The following is a 14,469-nucleotide window of genomic DNA, read 5'->3' as shown; positions in this document are numbered from 1 at the left end:
AAAATTATTATAAAAAAAAAAATTGGATCAAAACTGATTTTTTTTTAAATTAAATTTTTTTTATTTCATAATTTTTCTTCAATTTTTAATATTTATATATGCGCTGCAAATTTTAATACTACAAATTTAGAAGATGTAAACAGTAAAATATACATATGTGCACCGCAAAATTCAATACTGCAAAATTAGAATATGTAACCAGTAAAATAGACGTGGAAACACTGCAAAAAGATGTAAACAGTAAAGCTATCATATGCAAATTATAAAACATCACTATATAAACCATTGACAACTAGACATTTGCTAAACCCGGAACGGGTAGAACCCGTTTTGTCCGGCCCGTACCCGTTACCCGTGGTACCCGTACCCGTTGCCCGAGTACAAACGGGTAGACGGGTACGGGTAATAAACGGACCGGATAACATGATTTAAAAAATAACCCGTTGTACCCGTACCCGTCTACCCGCCAACCCGTACCCGCCTACCCGTACCCATCTACCCGCATACCCGTACCCGTTACCCGTACCCATCTACCCGCATACCCGTACCCGTTACCCGTACCCGACCCGTTTCACTTCAAAAAAAATTGAATTTTTTTGAAAAAAACAGAAAAAAAAAAAAAAAACAGGCGGACCGGACCCGTACCCGGATACCCGGACCCGTACCCGTCAACCCGCAACGGGTACGGGTAATAAACGGACCGGATATAGGTTTTGGCCCAATTACCCGTCTACCCGTTACGGGTTTTACCCGTACCCGACCTACCCCTTTACCCGTCCTACCCGTTACCCGTAACGGGTAACCCGGAACGGGTCACGGGTAACCCGTTAGCAATTGACTATTGACAACCACATTGTTCAACAACCAGATTAACTATTCACAACCATAAACTGTTACTACTCACAAACAACAACATTTGTTCTCGAGAAACAGCAACATTCAAAAACATTTGTTCACAACCATAACTGTTCAAAAACATTCCAAAACATTTGTTCACACCATATTCATCACCCTTTGTTTTGTATTGTTTGGATGAGTTAGTAGCTTCATCACTAGAAAAATACGTTATTTATTAATGTCGTCCTACAAAAGACAAAACAAGATTATAAATTGGAGTTGTTATCTAGCTGAGATAATATAATATTCTGTAACGTTATGGTTTTATGTGCATGTTGCAATTTAGTAGCAGACTTACTTGTTTGTTATTTATTATAGCTAGATAACTTGATATTGTTGTTTTTAATGAAAGTAACGTCAATGTTTTGCGCTGCTCCATAAATTTAAGGAAAATTCGAAGCTACCATCCTGTCATCTCCTTGGAAAAGGGGGAGCGCTATTCTAAGCGCAAAAATTCTATTATTGAGAGCTGAGAGGTTTTTTTTCGCAGTTAGACCAAATTTTCTCTTAATAAATTCTTCTTTCAATCTTTATTTTAAATTAAGTAACTATTAATAAAGGAAATATAGGCTTCACAATACACATGACAGTCTTGTATATTTATGGAATTCATAAGTAATGTAATTATTTTTATTTTACCCACATGACCGTGATTATATTATAAACTAATTAAGTTTATCTTCAAGATTAATATTAGCATTAAAATACAATAAATTAGGGGTGCAAAATTGCAGACAAATTGGTTAATATCCGTCTGTATCTAGATATGTATTCGAACTTTTGTGGATTCAGATATTTGGATAAGTATAATTTTTTTTTTTTTGCAAACTATAAGTATAATTTGTATATAAGATACAGATACAGGTGTAGATATGAGTTATGAAGATACATATATGAATACGGTTTTGGTTTCAGAAGCAAATACTGATAATAATTATCTATATCTATATTTTTATTTTAAATTTTCAAATATCTATTTGTGCATATTCATTACGGATACAAATGATGATGTGTATTTTTTATCCTTTTGTTTTAGAATCGTACATGTTAGAGAAAAATATTTATTTTTGTAAGTATCTATTGATTAAAATTTTACTTATGTTGGCTATTTTGTCATATCTTATAATAAGATAACAAGTTTAACATTGAAGAAAATATTATTTTGTCCGTTTAATATCCGATATGTATTCATGTTTGTTTAATATTCAATTTGTATTTGTATCTATTTAGTATCCAATCTGTATCTGAAAAATAAAAACATGTGGAAATATAATTTTTATCACTATCCAATCCGCATCGAATCCATTTGCACATGTACAATAAATTATATCCACAAAATAAAATTATCTATTGTAATTAACAAATAGAATACTTAGAGAATTATATAATGATTATGAACTTTTAAAGATTAGTCAATGACTCTTCAATTAAAAAGTTTCCAAAATGTAACATGTTATATATTTTTTTCATTATTTTAATTGTACATATTGGAACTAATCAAATTCGACCATATTTTTTTTATTCAAATAATTTGCCTTGGATCAAATAGAGAAGAATTTGTTTACAATTTTTTTTGACTAATCTCAATGAATCACCTCATCAATTAATTACTTAGAAAGTTTTTTGGGGTTGTTCTAAATTTGAATCAATATCGATTTGTACATGTATAATGTTGTTTCTTATTCCACTCTATTAGGTAAGAATTAATAACATGAATTATTTGAACAAAAAATAGCTTCATACCCTACGTAGGCATTAATTTGAACCATAATAAGAAAGTACTTAATAAGGGGCAAAATTGTATTAAAAGTAAAAAAATTCTCTCAACACTCAAAAGTAGAATTGATGCTCTCAAAATAGCACTCCCCTTGGAAAAATTAGATGTCGGTTGCTATCAAAAACTAGCATAATAAAGGTCCATCAGCATTTATAATATCGATAAACAAATATATAACAAATGACGTCGAAGTTAAATTAATACCACCAAGAATCGTACTCTTGATTGACAGCAAAGCATAAGCATCGATTACATATTCATTTCGCATGTGAAACCGTAACAGAGAACCTGATAGACAGTCTATACTCTATAATGAAAATTGTCTAGGCGATGTTTATTATTTAATACATAAGCATAGCTAAGAATAAAAATGAATCCTAGATCTGTAAATCAAGTACCAAAAGTTCCAGCAAGGAATAATGGTATCCGTCTCCTCTTCCACAAAATAAAACTATATATAGAGAAAATATAACGTTTTTTACTTGTGCAATGATGCAGCTCCAACTGCATCGTTTTTTTGCTTTAGTATCAATTTATTTCTTAGAATATAATTTGTAAATTTATCCCTCATGGTAAATGATGCCAAATATCGAGTTCTATATTTCCTTTAAACTTTCAAAATTTTGCAAAAATAAATATTTGTCGACTCCCATTATTTAATTAAAACATAACTAAAAGTAGCCCATAAAATTTTGAGATAACCGGGCCACTGAAACTTGCACGATAGTCCGATGCCGTCCGGCCCGGACTAATAACTCAAAAATATAATTAACTTATAAACGGGCCATGTTGAAAAAAAACAAATAAATGGGCCTCGAAGGGGGTCAGCCGCATCTCCTATATCGGTCTAGGGTTTAGCTCTAATAAGAGAGCTTGATAAGAAGAGAAGGTTGGTGAAGGCGGCGGCTGCGCAAATGGCTGACAAGGGGAGCAAAGGAGCGAGAAAGAACGATGTCGTGACCAGGGAGTACACGATCAACCTACACAAGCGGCTCCATGGCTGGTTCGTCTCTTCTTCTCCATTCTCTCCTCTTCTTTTCTTAATTTACTTGAATTAAATGTAACTTAGGCTTAAGACCAGTGTGTTGAGTTGATTTTTGCTAGAGCTAGCTCTATGAGCTGATTTTGTAGCTTTTGATATAGACCAATGACATTGATCCGTAGCTAGATTCTTTATCTTCTTTTAAGAAGCTAGTTCTACTTGCTTTCCAACGAGCTGATCTCTTATTACGCTCAGTACTGCTCTGACATGATCAATGACCTGATAAAAGTTTATCTGGTGTTCCATTTGATTATTTAATTATTTAGGGAAATAGTAAAAATATCTTTTGTTCTCATATGAACCTTTGTGCTTCTGTACTATCAGATGGAATTTTGCACTTGCAGCCTGCAAATTAGATTAATTAACATAGTTAAGAGTACTAGAGGTTCTATATTATCAAGACAAGCATTACTTTTACTGCTTGTAAGTTTTGTGGAAAAGTTCGTCTACATAACTGATGATTCTGCCTTGGAGTTTATTTTATTGCACATTAACATTAATATTTGAATGAATTTTTAGACTGATTGTGAGGGCTTTGGACCCAAATTTATTTTGAACACAGAAATATAAATTATTGGTGTTGTCAGGTCCACACCCTCTTATTATTTTTTTCATCCTACAACAAGTAACCATAATTTCATAGAATCTTGCTATAAACCATAGTTGTCATGTGAGGTTGTTTTAATATTAGTTCATAATTGTTGTCTATAAACCAGCACCTTCAAGAAGAAGGCGCCAAATGCCATTAAGGAGATCAGGAAGTTTGCTCAGAAGGCTATGGGGACCAATGACGTGAGAGTTGACGTGAAGCTGAACAAGCAAATCTGGAGCAGTGGCATCCGTAGTGTCCCTAGGCGTGTACGTGTGCGCATCTCTCGCAAGAGGAATGATGAAGAGGATGCTAAGGAGGAGCTTTACTCTCTGGTCACTGTTGCTGAGGTCCCGGCTGAGGGATTGAAGGGATTGGGAACCTTGGTGGTTGATGAAGCTGATTAGTTTGGGTGGTTTTGAATTTAGTTTTGTGCTGGAGTTTTCTAGTGTTTTTTGTGTTAACCAAAGTAATATTATCTGTTTCTTTCCTGAGTCTTTTATAGTGTTTTGCAGAGATTGTAGTAAGGCTTTCTGGAAACCCTATGAATCAAAGTATTCTTGATCAGTTATGCAGTTTTGGTCTATATCATTGATCTGTTAAATGCTGGCCCCAATTGAATTTGGGTTGACAACTTCAGTGTAGTGTGTGTAGCGAGAGGACTAGGTATTGAATTTGGGTTGACAGCTTTGGTTGATATCTTGTCGTTAGATGATTGAAGATACTGTCTAGGAAGTTCTCTCTCTCTAGCACGTTCGCATCCTTTTTTCACTTTCACATGAAAAAGAGCTGATAAACATGATTGGGTGTTTATTAAAGTACTGCTCTGCAATGGGATAATGCGACATAAGAAGCCAGGTTATTATACTGTAATGTTATAACAGGTTTTCTTATGGCATTTGAGTTCAATCTGATACATGAGGAATCTCGGCTACATCCCACAGGAAAATATACAAATTAGTATTCTCTATTGACTGAGCCAATCTCTAAACAGATCGTTTTGGAGAAAATTTTACAAAATATATGGGTATTCATTTCCCAAAGATGCGATAGCCATCTCATGCAACTATTTATCTCTTAATATCTCTATTTTCTATAGAAGCACGCTAAGAATGCTTTACGAGGGACCCAAAACAGAGGTCTCACTCGTACCATATTTCCTGGAGTTTGTATCTTTCATTTGTTTGTGACATCTCGGTGACACTTTTATCATCCAAGGACAAGAGGGGTAAATCAAGTTCTCTCAAATCATCTTGGCTCGTGTAGCCTCTCCTTTGAACACTCAAAACCTTTTTGTCAAGCTTGGAGGTTGCCTCTTCTGCAATAGCCAGCTTGACTGTCACGTTGGCTGGTGTAGAAAAATTGTATGCCATTGCAGGGGCAGCACATGGGATGCTGATCACCTTTTCCTTGTCTGATTCTTCATCAAGTAAACTCTACGTATATGAAAAAGAAAAATGATGTATTTGAGGCTGCTAATGACTCTATGTCAATATCCATGTAAGTATGTGTGGGGAAAGAGAGAGAGGAGTACCTCAGAGTTCAGCTCATCTAGAACAAAGCTGGGAACGGGATCAGGACATAACTCGTCAGGTGTGAAATTGCCAAGTATTCTTGTTATAAGTGGTAGACCGAATGAAGGGCAAACCTGTAAGCATTAATTAATTATAAGCCTTGGCAATGTAATTGTTGCCTACATATTGGGAATGAAGTGTCTTTTCTTTAGAAATCAATAATGCAGAAATTTTTTGCACTTATACACAGTTCCTAATTTGTAAAACTTCGGCTATTTAGTGTCCCTAAATCTGAGCAATTATATTCTGGAAAGAAGTAATTGAACCTTATGGTAACACCTAAGGAAAGAAACTCAAATCAAAACATTTTATAACCTCTTGACGAATAGGTGTCTCGAGAAGCATATCTTTGGGAAGCATCAGTAGTTCACTCAGCTCACGAAGCAGACCAAACCACATTATCTCATTAGTGTTGTTCCTGTCATCATCATCCTCTAATCCATCTTGAACACCTTTTCTGGACTCTTCCGCATCCATGCCGAACTTCTCGGTTAGTAAGATTGACCAATTTCCAATCTAGAGGGAAAGTTAAAAAATTCTCAGTTCAAATGTAGGAGGTGATAACCAAAGCTACTTTGGTCAGTTGATCAAAGTTAAATTGCTTGAATAGGTTGAAATTGATTAATTAGTTAATATATTTAACATTTAAATCAACATCTGTAATTGAACTGCATAACAACTTATCAATGAATTAAATATTTTCAAAAATGAAATTGGAAACACATACAGCATTCCTCAGTTGTGCACCAGTCCCGAAGCTCAGATCTCTTGGAGAAATTGGAAGAACTTTTGGTTCAGCAATTGGATCAGATATTGGATCTGTTGGTATATCGCTAGCTGGTTCACGCAAAATTGCATTGAACATTGCAACATCCAATCGTGCTATGCAGTGTTCCATGACCTAAAAAGAGAAAAAAAAAATTTGTCAGAAGAGAATTTTAGTTAGGAACTAAAAACTTGCAAAGTAATCTGACATGTTAGTCAGGTCTTGTACTGACATGCATCTTCCAGTAATGCAGGTGTCAGCTGCAAAATGTCCTTTTGGTATTGCATAATTGGCCTAATTTGGCTAATACAGACAAGGTAGGTATTTACGGCGACTTAATTTGGATTGCTTGATATTTTTCCCTTTTCAGCAGGTATTCTGGTATCTAGATCAGGTATGTACCAGAATTTACTGTCAATTTGTAAATCATGGAATGTAGGCATTTAAAACTTTGTACATGGAGCATTTGCAGAATTCTTTATAAAGGTCTGACCCAGGATTATATCAATGAATAGCATGATTAAATTTTTATATTGCAAAAGAAATGTACCAGCTTTGTGAGTGCTGGTAAGCATCCACACTTGCTTCCCCCAGCACGGAGAGGGCAGAGCTTGGTAAAGGCATCATGAAATGCCATTGTCCATAGATTAACTGAAATGTTTCCTTGCTTTCTGTCTCCGGAATATTGCTCCAACAATCTCACCAATGAAATTGGCAGATGTGTATTTTGAATGGGTGATTGCATATACGGAGTCAATGCCTGGACATAAAACTCATTAAATCCTTCATAATAATGAACAATATATAGGTTACGCAAAATTTGTAGAAGTTTAACATGTTTAGTTTACGCAAAATTTGTTATTCATATAGGTGATTTAGTTTGTTTGCAGCAAAATTACCTGCCACCAGACAGATTCGACAATTCGATTAAAGATCCACGACTCAATTTTCTTCAATGCAGTCATAATTGTACTTGTCTCATGCCAGACATAGGTTGGCTGTATGCTAGTTCTCGTTCTGTCTGGCCTGCTGATTGAACCATTTCTCCATTGAAATGAAGGCACTTTTGCATCTGCTGCTATCTCCTTAATGACCCGACTTCTTTGTGATGATTTTGCCAAATTTTGGGTGATAATTTCTCTTAGGACGATAGTGTTTGAGAGCCAGAAGGTCAACCTTCAATTAGAAAAATGAATAGACTGAGAAACTTCAGAAAGCAAAACTTATCTCCAGGACATGACCAGTGAACAAAGAGGCTATTTTGCTTCAACTAAAGAGGACAGAGGTCCAAGTACTTCATGGTATTGCATATGAAAAATATTGACAAATTTAGATAAATCCTAATAATCAAAAGAAAATCCTTTAGACAAATAGAACCCTTTTTTTTTTGAGAAATATCAGTTAATTTTCAGGTCATGTATAAGTTGTGCTAATTCTATCTAACTTACAATGACAAATTATACTAACTTCTCAATTGCATAAATTAAACTACACTAATTAATAATGTTAAGAAAAATAACCAAATGCAATTTTATACATAACATACGAAATAAATAACACACCAACCAATATCAAAAGTTGTAATGCAAAAAGTAAAAGAGGTACCTTGATATATCATTGCCACATGATTTTGCAACATTCACAAGACCTGATACAATGCTTCTAGCCATGTTAGCCTTCTTATCTTGTGGAAAGTTCTCAAATGCATGAATAAAAACCTTTGACAATCTCCTTGCTGGGGTATGCACTTCATAACCTGAGCTAGCATGCTCTGCTACAACTGAATAAATTGAAAACTCAATTGCTGCCACTTCCCGCAACTCGTCTTCAAACTTCTCCACTTTCACCTCCAACTCCTCCATCTTTCGGTAGATAATGTCATTAATCTTTTCTTCGGGAGCAACTAAGGGCTCTTCTTCTCTGTCAGGTGTCTCTGTATCTGTGCTGTTACTCTGGTCACAATTTGGTGCCTCATCTAGCACATCTACTACCTCCTTTCCCTCATCCATTGTTACAAATTGAACTGCTTCGTCTAACACTTCCTTTGTTTCTGTTTCTGTTTTTTTGCCATTTGAGTTCCTTGTAACATGATTGTTATTAGAAACATTCAATTGCTTTGGTGAATTTTTTGGTGTACTTTTATTGTTATTGCTAGACGTTTTGTTATATTGAAGCTTTGGGGTGCTGAGTCTTGATATTCGACTGCTACGATTAGAATCGATTGTTTCTTTCTTCGTAATTTTCTTGGGAACTCGCGTAACCCGTTTTGCCTTGTTGTTTTCTTCGATCAGATGGGTTTCATGCTGAGAAGAGAATGAGTCTCTTGCAGGTTCAATATCCAATTCGGCTTCCTTCCCTTGTTCGGCAGAATAATCTTCTATTTCATTGCCATTATCTTTCGCACCCATATCAGAAGATCTTGAATTAAACTAAGAACAAAATTAGATGTTAAGAACTGTGTATAAGATTCAAACTTCGCTTAAACATCAAAAACATTATTCTATAATACTACTCGTGGAAGTTCAAATGGAAATTGTAATGGCCATTTAATATCCAGTTGACTTCTGACAAAAAAGAATGGAAATTGGAATTCTTTCTTAACGTACTATATCAAATGGTTATAAAAGCATACGATTATGTAAATAAATATGAAAATAAATTATTACAATCTGAGAGATGCTAGATAGAGAAAAAAAAAATACAGAAATAAATAACTAACCAACAGAGTGTCCACTAAATAAGCACCGTCACATGGAATGAGAAGTGCCAACCCAATTGTTATTTAAATAAACACAACAATAAAATTATTGATTAAGACAATCCAACAATCCAACTTGACATGGATTTTAATGTTAATTAGTGCCTTAAGAATAAATTAGAATTTTTCAGGAAAGGAATAGAAGGGGGTAACGTCAATGATATTTGACATAGTAACAACCACAAAGATCAAATAATCAAAGTCTAATTAGCTTAGTTAAAAGGTCTAATCGCATATTTATAGAAAAATATATATATATAAAAAAAAGTTAATCTAACTTTACTTTTTCCTGTTCTTAGTCAAATGAAAATCCTCCGTGAAAAAGGTGACGTGAAGTATTTATTTACCAACTTAAAGATACGCTCTTTATTCAAATTGAATAGTAGAAAACAGCATTGAGGTCAAAACTGTACTGGAAAACAAAAGTTGTTTTCACAGAAAGCAAGAAAGAGAGAATGAAACAGTAATGGCAAACACCATAAACACAATCACATCCAAACAATAGACAAATCTCATAAACACAATCCAATCCAATCAATAGACGAATCTTAGAATCTTACAGATGCAGCTTTGAAACAGCAATACACAAGTTGGAAGTCCCGTATAATCAACCCTTAAACCAAATCATATAAGAAGCGTTATATATGATGATTTCATTATTTGTGTAAGAATTACCTTGGAAGTTTTCTCCCCTTCCCTTATCTCTATCTTCCTCAAGCTCTCTGTCCCTCTTCTCTCTCTCGGAACAAATAATATGTAGCATTCACTGACGAAGCTTCTAAGCGAAGTTGAATGCAACTAATTTTACCAGAAATGGATCTCAGAAAAGAAAGAAGCTTAGTATATTAGTATTTCTATATTTCCCATCTCTCTCTCTCGTGCTGGTGAGAAGCTCTGGTCGTAAGGTCAGAAGGAGAATGCGACAGCGACACTGACAAGAGAAAGAGCGTGGTGGTACATGCTAATTTTTTTTGCTTATGTTGTCTTAATTTGAATTTTTAATGATGGAATACGAGAGTAATGATAGCACATGAAAGCTATGTCGCGCCTGACTGGCACTTGGATAGATACAACAGTGAATAATTAAGACTTTGACTAATTAAATGAAATTACTGTACCGGTGATGATTAATTCAGTAAACCCCTGAAAATACTCAATTTTGAATTAAGGCATTAATTGGTAGATGTTAACTAGGGCTGCACAAAAAATTTGTAGTTCGTAATTCGATTCGAGTTTGATTCGAAAAATTAGTTCATAAAAAATTCAATTCGAAATAGTTCGAATTTAATTCAAACCAAATTCAAACTGGACCTGGTTCGTTCGAAATAGGTTCGCAAACTATTATTGTTCGAATCTCAAAGTAACGTGAACCGTTGATTTCTGCTGATGACTTATGTTCGCTGATAACTTCAAAGTTAAAACATAAGGCCGCTCAGTCATAAGTCATAGCTCGTAAGTCGTAATCCTCGCTCTCAATTCTAAAACCGTATACAACTTTCACCTCTCGACAAATGAAATTCAGGGTAGAGCCTTAGCCAAATGCTTAAAATTATTATTACCAATATTACAAGTATTTTAAGCATTTAGCTCAAAACGATTTAGTACTTGCATCTAATTTTGAGCTAAATGCTTAAAATACTTGTAATATTGGTAAAATTAGTTTATCCTTATAATTTTTGGTTTTGTTAATATCTTGTATCATGTCTCAATTATTTTTAATTTAGTTTGACGCAGTCATGTTAATTAGTATGAAAGTTATTTTAACTTGAATTTTTACAGAATTATTTGGAAATAAAAGAGATTTCCATTTTAAAGAAAATGTGTGTTGACAATTTTAATTTTAATAATAAAATAATAATAATAATAATAATAATAATAATAATAATAATAATAATAATAATGAGGATGACTTGGGTGAGCCATGGCTCACCAAGCGTTTGTACTCCACGCCGTATTTTCATTTTGAAAGTTCAAACCACTGATTCGAACCGTTAGATGTGATCTCCATATTGAAATGTGCTTGGAGACCAAATTTTACATTTTTTGGAATTTTTTTACTATTTATTAAGCAATTTTGAAAATGGCTGTTTTGCTGTGAACAGTAAAAACAGTAAAATTTTCTGGACCATCAGATCAGCGATTTTCAAAATTGCTTAATAAATAGTAAAAAAATTTCAAAAAAATGTAAAATTTGGTCTCCAAGCACATTTCAATATTGAGAACAAGATGAACGGTTCGGATCGGTTGTTTGAATTTTCAAAATAGCTAAAATGAGTCATGGCTCACCAACACGCTCATTTTAACCCAACTCAATAATAATAATAATAATAATAAAATGAAATGACAAAATTAATAACAATTTCTTTTCATACTTCTTACTTCTAATAAATATTCTGATTACAATAATGAATATATATAGAAGCCATAGCTCTAAGTAGAGATCTAAAAAATTACGTCATGATCATATACATCATGACACAATACAGTTCTATCACGTCATGGTATGATACGTATGTCGGTCACGTGTCATGACTTACGTGTCCAGTGTCATGACTATTCGCGTGACGTGACTATTTTTTTTAAATTTAGCACCAGAACATCACACAAAAGATCTGATTTTGGCATGTCACGCAAGTGACATGTAATTAGGAATGTTATATCTTAATCGAATGGTGATTTTTTAATAAATTTACCTATATTTAAGAAGAAAAAATAGTTAAACATGACATGTCACGTGTACTTGCGGTGTCACTGTAACTAATGTATCATGTTCATTATTTAGAATTTAATCACAACATAGCACAATACATATTTAGAACTCATCCAAGCCTCCAACGTCTCTCTTGAGAATTAACTATGTAACACAGAATATTTGACAATATCAATGCTATATTCATAAATGTATACGTTACATCCGAACTTCGTTTGAGAGAGTAGTACTACACGAACAATCCGATTAAATGGAAACGTTTCGAGCCATTCATGCAATTCAATATATTAAACTTTTAGAATTTTGAATTTTTTTTCTATACAATTTCTAACTCTTTGTACTTCATGCTTCAATCATCTTAATTTGATTCTTTTTCGCTAGAGACTATGCCCAGAACATATATAGGAAGCGGCTTTAATTACTTTAATAATAGAAAAGAAAAAATAAGCCATACAAATAAATTGTGCAAATTAAATTTTGAGATTGTTCAAGATGCATGTATTAACGTTCCAATTAAAATTTGGACGAGTTTTCCAAATATGAAACTTATCGCGGACATATATGCATTGAAATACTTATTTTCTCTCTTTTTTGGTTAAAAAATACTTATTTTCTCTTGTGGCCACTGGGAGATGACGATAATTTAAATAGTATGGCCGTTTTGTCATTTCTTGAGAAAAAGATAAAAGGACTGCTTAATGCGTGAGTGTCGGTGGTCTCAAATGACCATTATGTCCCTGATAGTCTTTTTCTTCTGTCCGTCCAATTAGTGTTTAAAAAAAGTCCGTTTAGACTGATTAATCGGCTGATTAGTCATTAGCGGTAACCAAACTGTTACGGATTTTCTCAATTAATCGGCTGATTATTTCCGATTAATCGCTTGGCGGTATCATTTCCATCCGATAACCGCATACCGTTATTTACCAACATTGCGTCTTATTTTTTGCTAGCATTTTAAAAAAATACAAAGTTGATATGGAATTGAAAAAAATTGATTTATTATCTGAGTATTTTGTAGTACGCAACTATTATCAAATTATTTAGTGCGCATATAATACATGGTGCTACGTTTGATATCTAACATTGAATTTTTTTCAAAAAATGTATGTTAAGTTTGTAATTTTTTTTTAATCCTAAATACAAAAAATTCGAGTTGTTTAGCCACTAGACTAGAGAGTTTCTCAGTTTTCAGAAAATTTTGTGTTTGAAAACAGAAGTAAAATATAAATTAAGTTAAAAAAAAATGCTAAATGAAATTACAACCTTTTAAAATGAAAGAACCAAAACTTGAAAGTCCGGTTCTACTTTTGGACCGGATTTGTGTGCTTTTTCCGGAAAAATTATGACGAACCGAAAATAAAGGTCAGATTTTTTGTGCTTTCTTGCTTTCGATTTTCTTCAATTTAATATTTAAAATAATTTGTTTTCAAACTCAAGTATCTTTCCAGTTCTCACCCTTTGTTCAACAAAATAACGTCCATGCCATTTGTAAAAAGGACATGAAATGAAATGGACAATAGGATTGGACCTGATCAGTTTTTATAATTTCATGGCGACAATTTCTGATGAACCTGATGTTCAGAAAGTATCATGGTTTTATAAATATATTGTAAAGAAAAGATGGGTCCGGATCCCCTAAAGTAACTCAATATTTGGGTTTTGGATCGGAACCATCCGATCAAAGCAGTCGCTTGAGATTGCTTCGCAATTCGAATTCATCTCTCGGAATGTGTGCGCTCCACTTCGGATAGATTATCACGGATTCAAATCGGACGGTTCCGATTTTTGAGTTACTTCACTGGATCTGAATTCAACGGCTAGATGGTGCGTTTGCCAGTGCATCACACTGTAACTCCAACTTGTATCCAAAATAGGATGATAATAAATGAATAGACTAAAGTATAAATAACTTGTAATTACATACATGATTCTTATCTTCTAAGTTTTGATATTGAAATATTTTTTCAAAAGCTCACAATAATTATTACAAATAAAATATATTAGATACTAAATCCATGCAATTAATAATTGCAAATTAATTGCACAAGATGATGCTGCTATTTCAATTTAATTGCTAATATAAATAGTTTATTAGATTAGTAACTGTTCTATTTATTCTAATTTATAGTTTAGTCACTGTGTCATCATTTATAATTAGTTTATAATTTAATACACAAGCTCTGAGATGTCGATGTCAAAAAATATATATATATATAGCTGGGGGAAGCGTATCCTCTGCGGATTTTTTCCGTGCGGAGCTTTTAATTTGGTTCGTTCGTTTCGAATCGGACAGACCAGATCAGATCTTGTCCAAATTGAAAAAAAAAATTTCTCAAAATTTGCGGAACTTTTAATC

At 33.5% G+C, this 14,469-nt stretch overlaps 2 protein-coding genes across 3 annotated transcripts; one reads left to right on the top strand and one right to left on the bottom strand.

The window, feature by feature from the left end:
- Window positions 1-3,482: 3,482 nt before the first annotated feature.
- On the top strand, window positions 3,483-4,891 carry LOC144558503 (large ribosomal subunit protein eL31-like). The gene is made up of 2 exons (XM_078307341.1): window positions 3,483-3,677; window positions 4,433-4,891. Exons 1-2 carry the CDS (start codon window positions 3,589-3,591, stop codon window positions 4,710-4,712), a joined length of 369 nt encoding a protein of 122 aa, XP_078163467.1. The 5' UTR covers window positions 3,483-3,588; the 3' UTR covers window positions 4,713-4,891.
- Window positions 4,892-5,209: 318 nt separating this feature from the next.
- On the bottom strand, window positions 5,210-10,306 carry LOC144558502 (uncharacterized). Of its 2 annotated transcripts, none has more exons than XM_078307338.1 (8): window positions 10,079-10,306; window positions 8,251-9,074; window positions 7,545-7,821; window positions 7,196-7,405; window positions 6,607-6,780; window positions 6,195-6,395; window positions 5,840-5,953; window positions 5,210-5,741 (listed from the first exon to the last, which is right to left on the bottom strand). In XM_078307338.1, exons 2-8 carry the CDS (start codon window positions 9,051-9,053, stop codon window positions 5,448-5,450), a joined length of 2,073 nt encoding a protein of 690 aa, XP_078163464.1. In that variant the 5' UTR covers window positions 9,054-9,074; window positions 10,079-10,306; the 3' UTR covers window positions 5,210-5,447. The 2 variants fall into 2 exon arrangements, with proteins under 2 accessions (XP_078163464.1, XP_078163465.1); XM_078307339.1 differs by lacking the exon at window positions 10,079-10,306 and adding an exon at window positions 9,365-9,467.
- Between the last annotated feature and the right edge of the window lie 4,163 nt (window positions 10,307-14,469).

Source organism: Carex rostrata, chromosome 8 (genome assembly GCF_964058835.1).
Source record: "Carex rostrata chromosome 8, lpCarRost1.2, whole genome shotgun sequence".
NCBI classification, from domain to species: domain Eukaryota; kingdom Viridiplantae; phylum Streptophyta; class Magnoliopsida; order Poales; family Cyperaceae; genus Carex; species Carex rostrata.
Note: the sequence above shows the minus strand (reverse complement) of the source record. Positions and strands in the feature narration are given on the sequence as shown.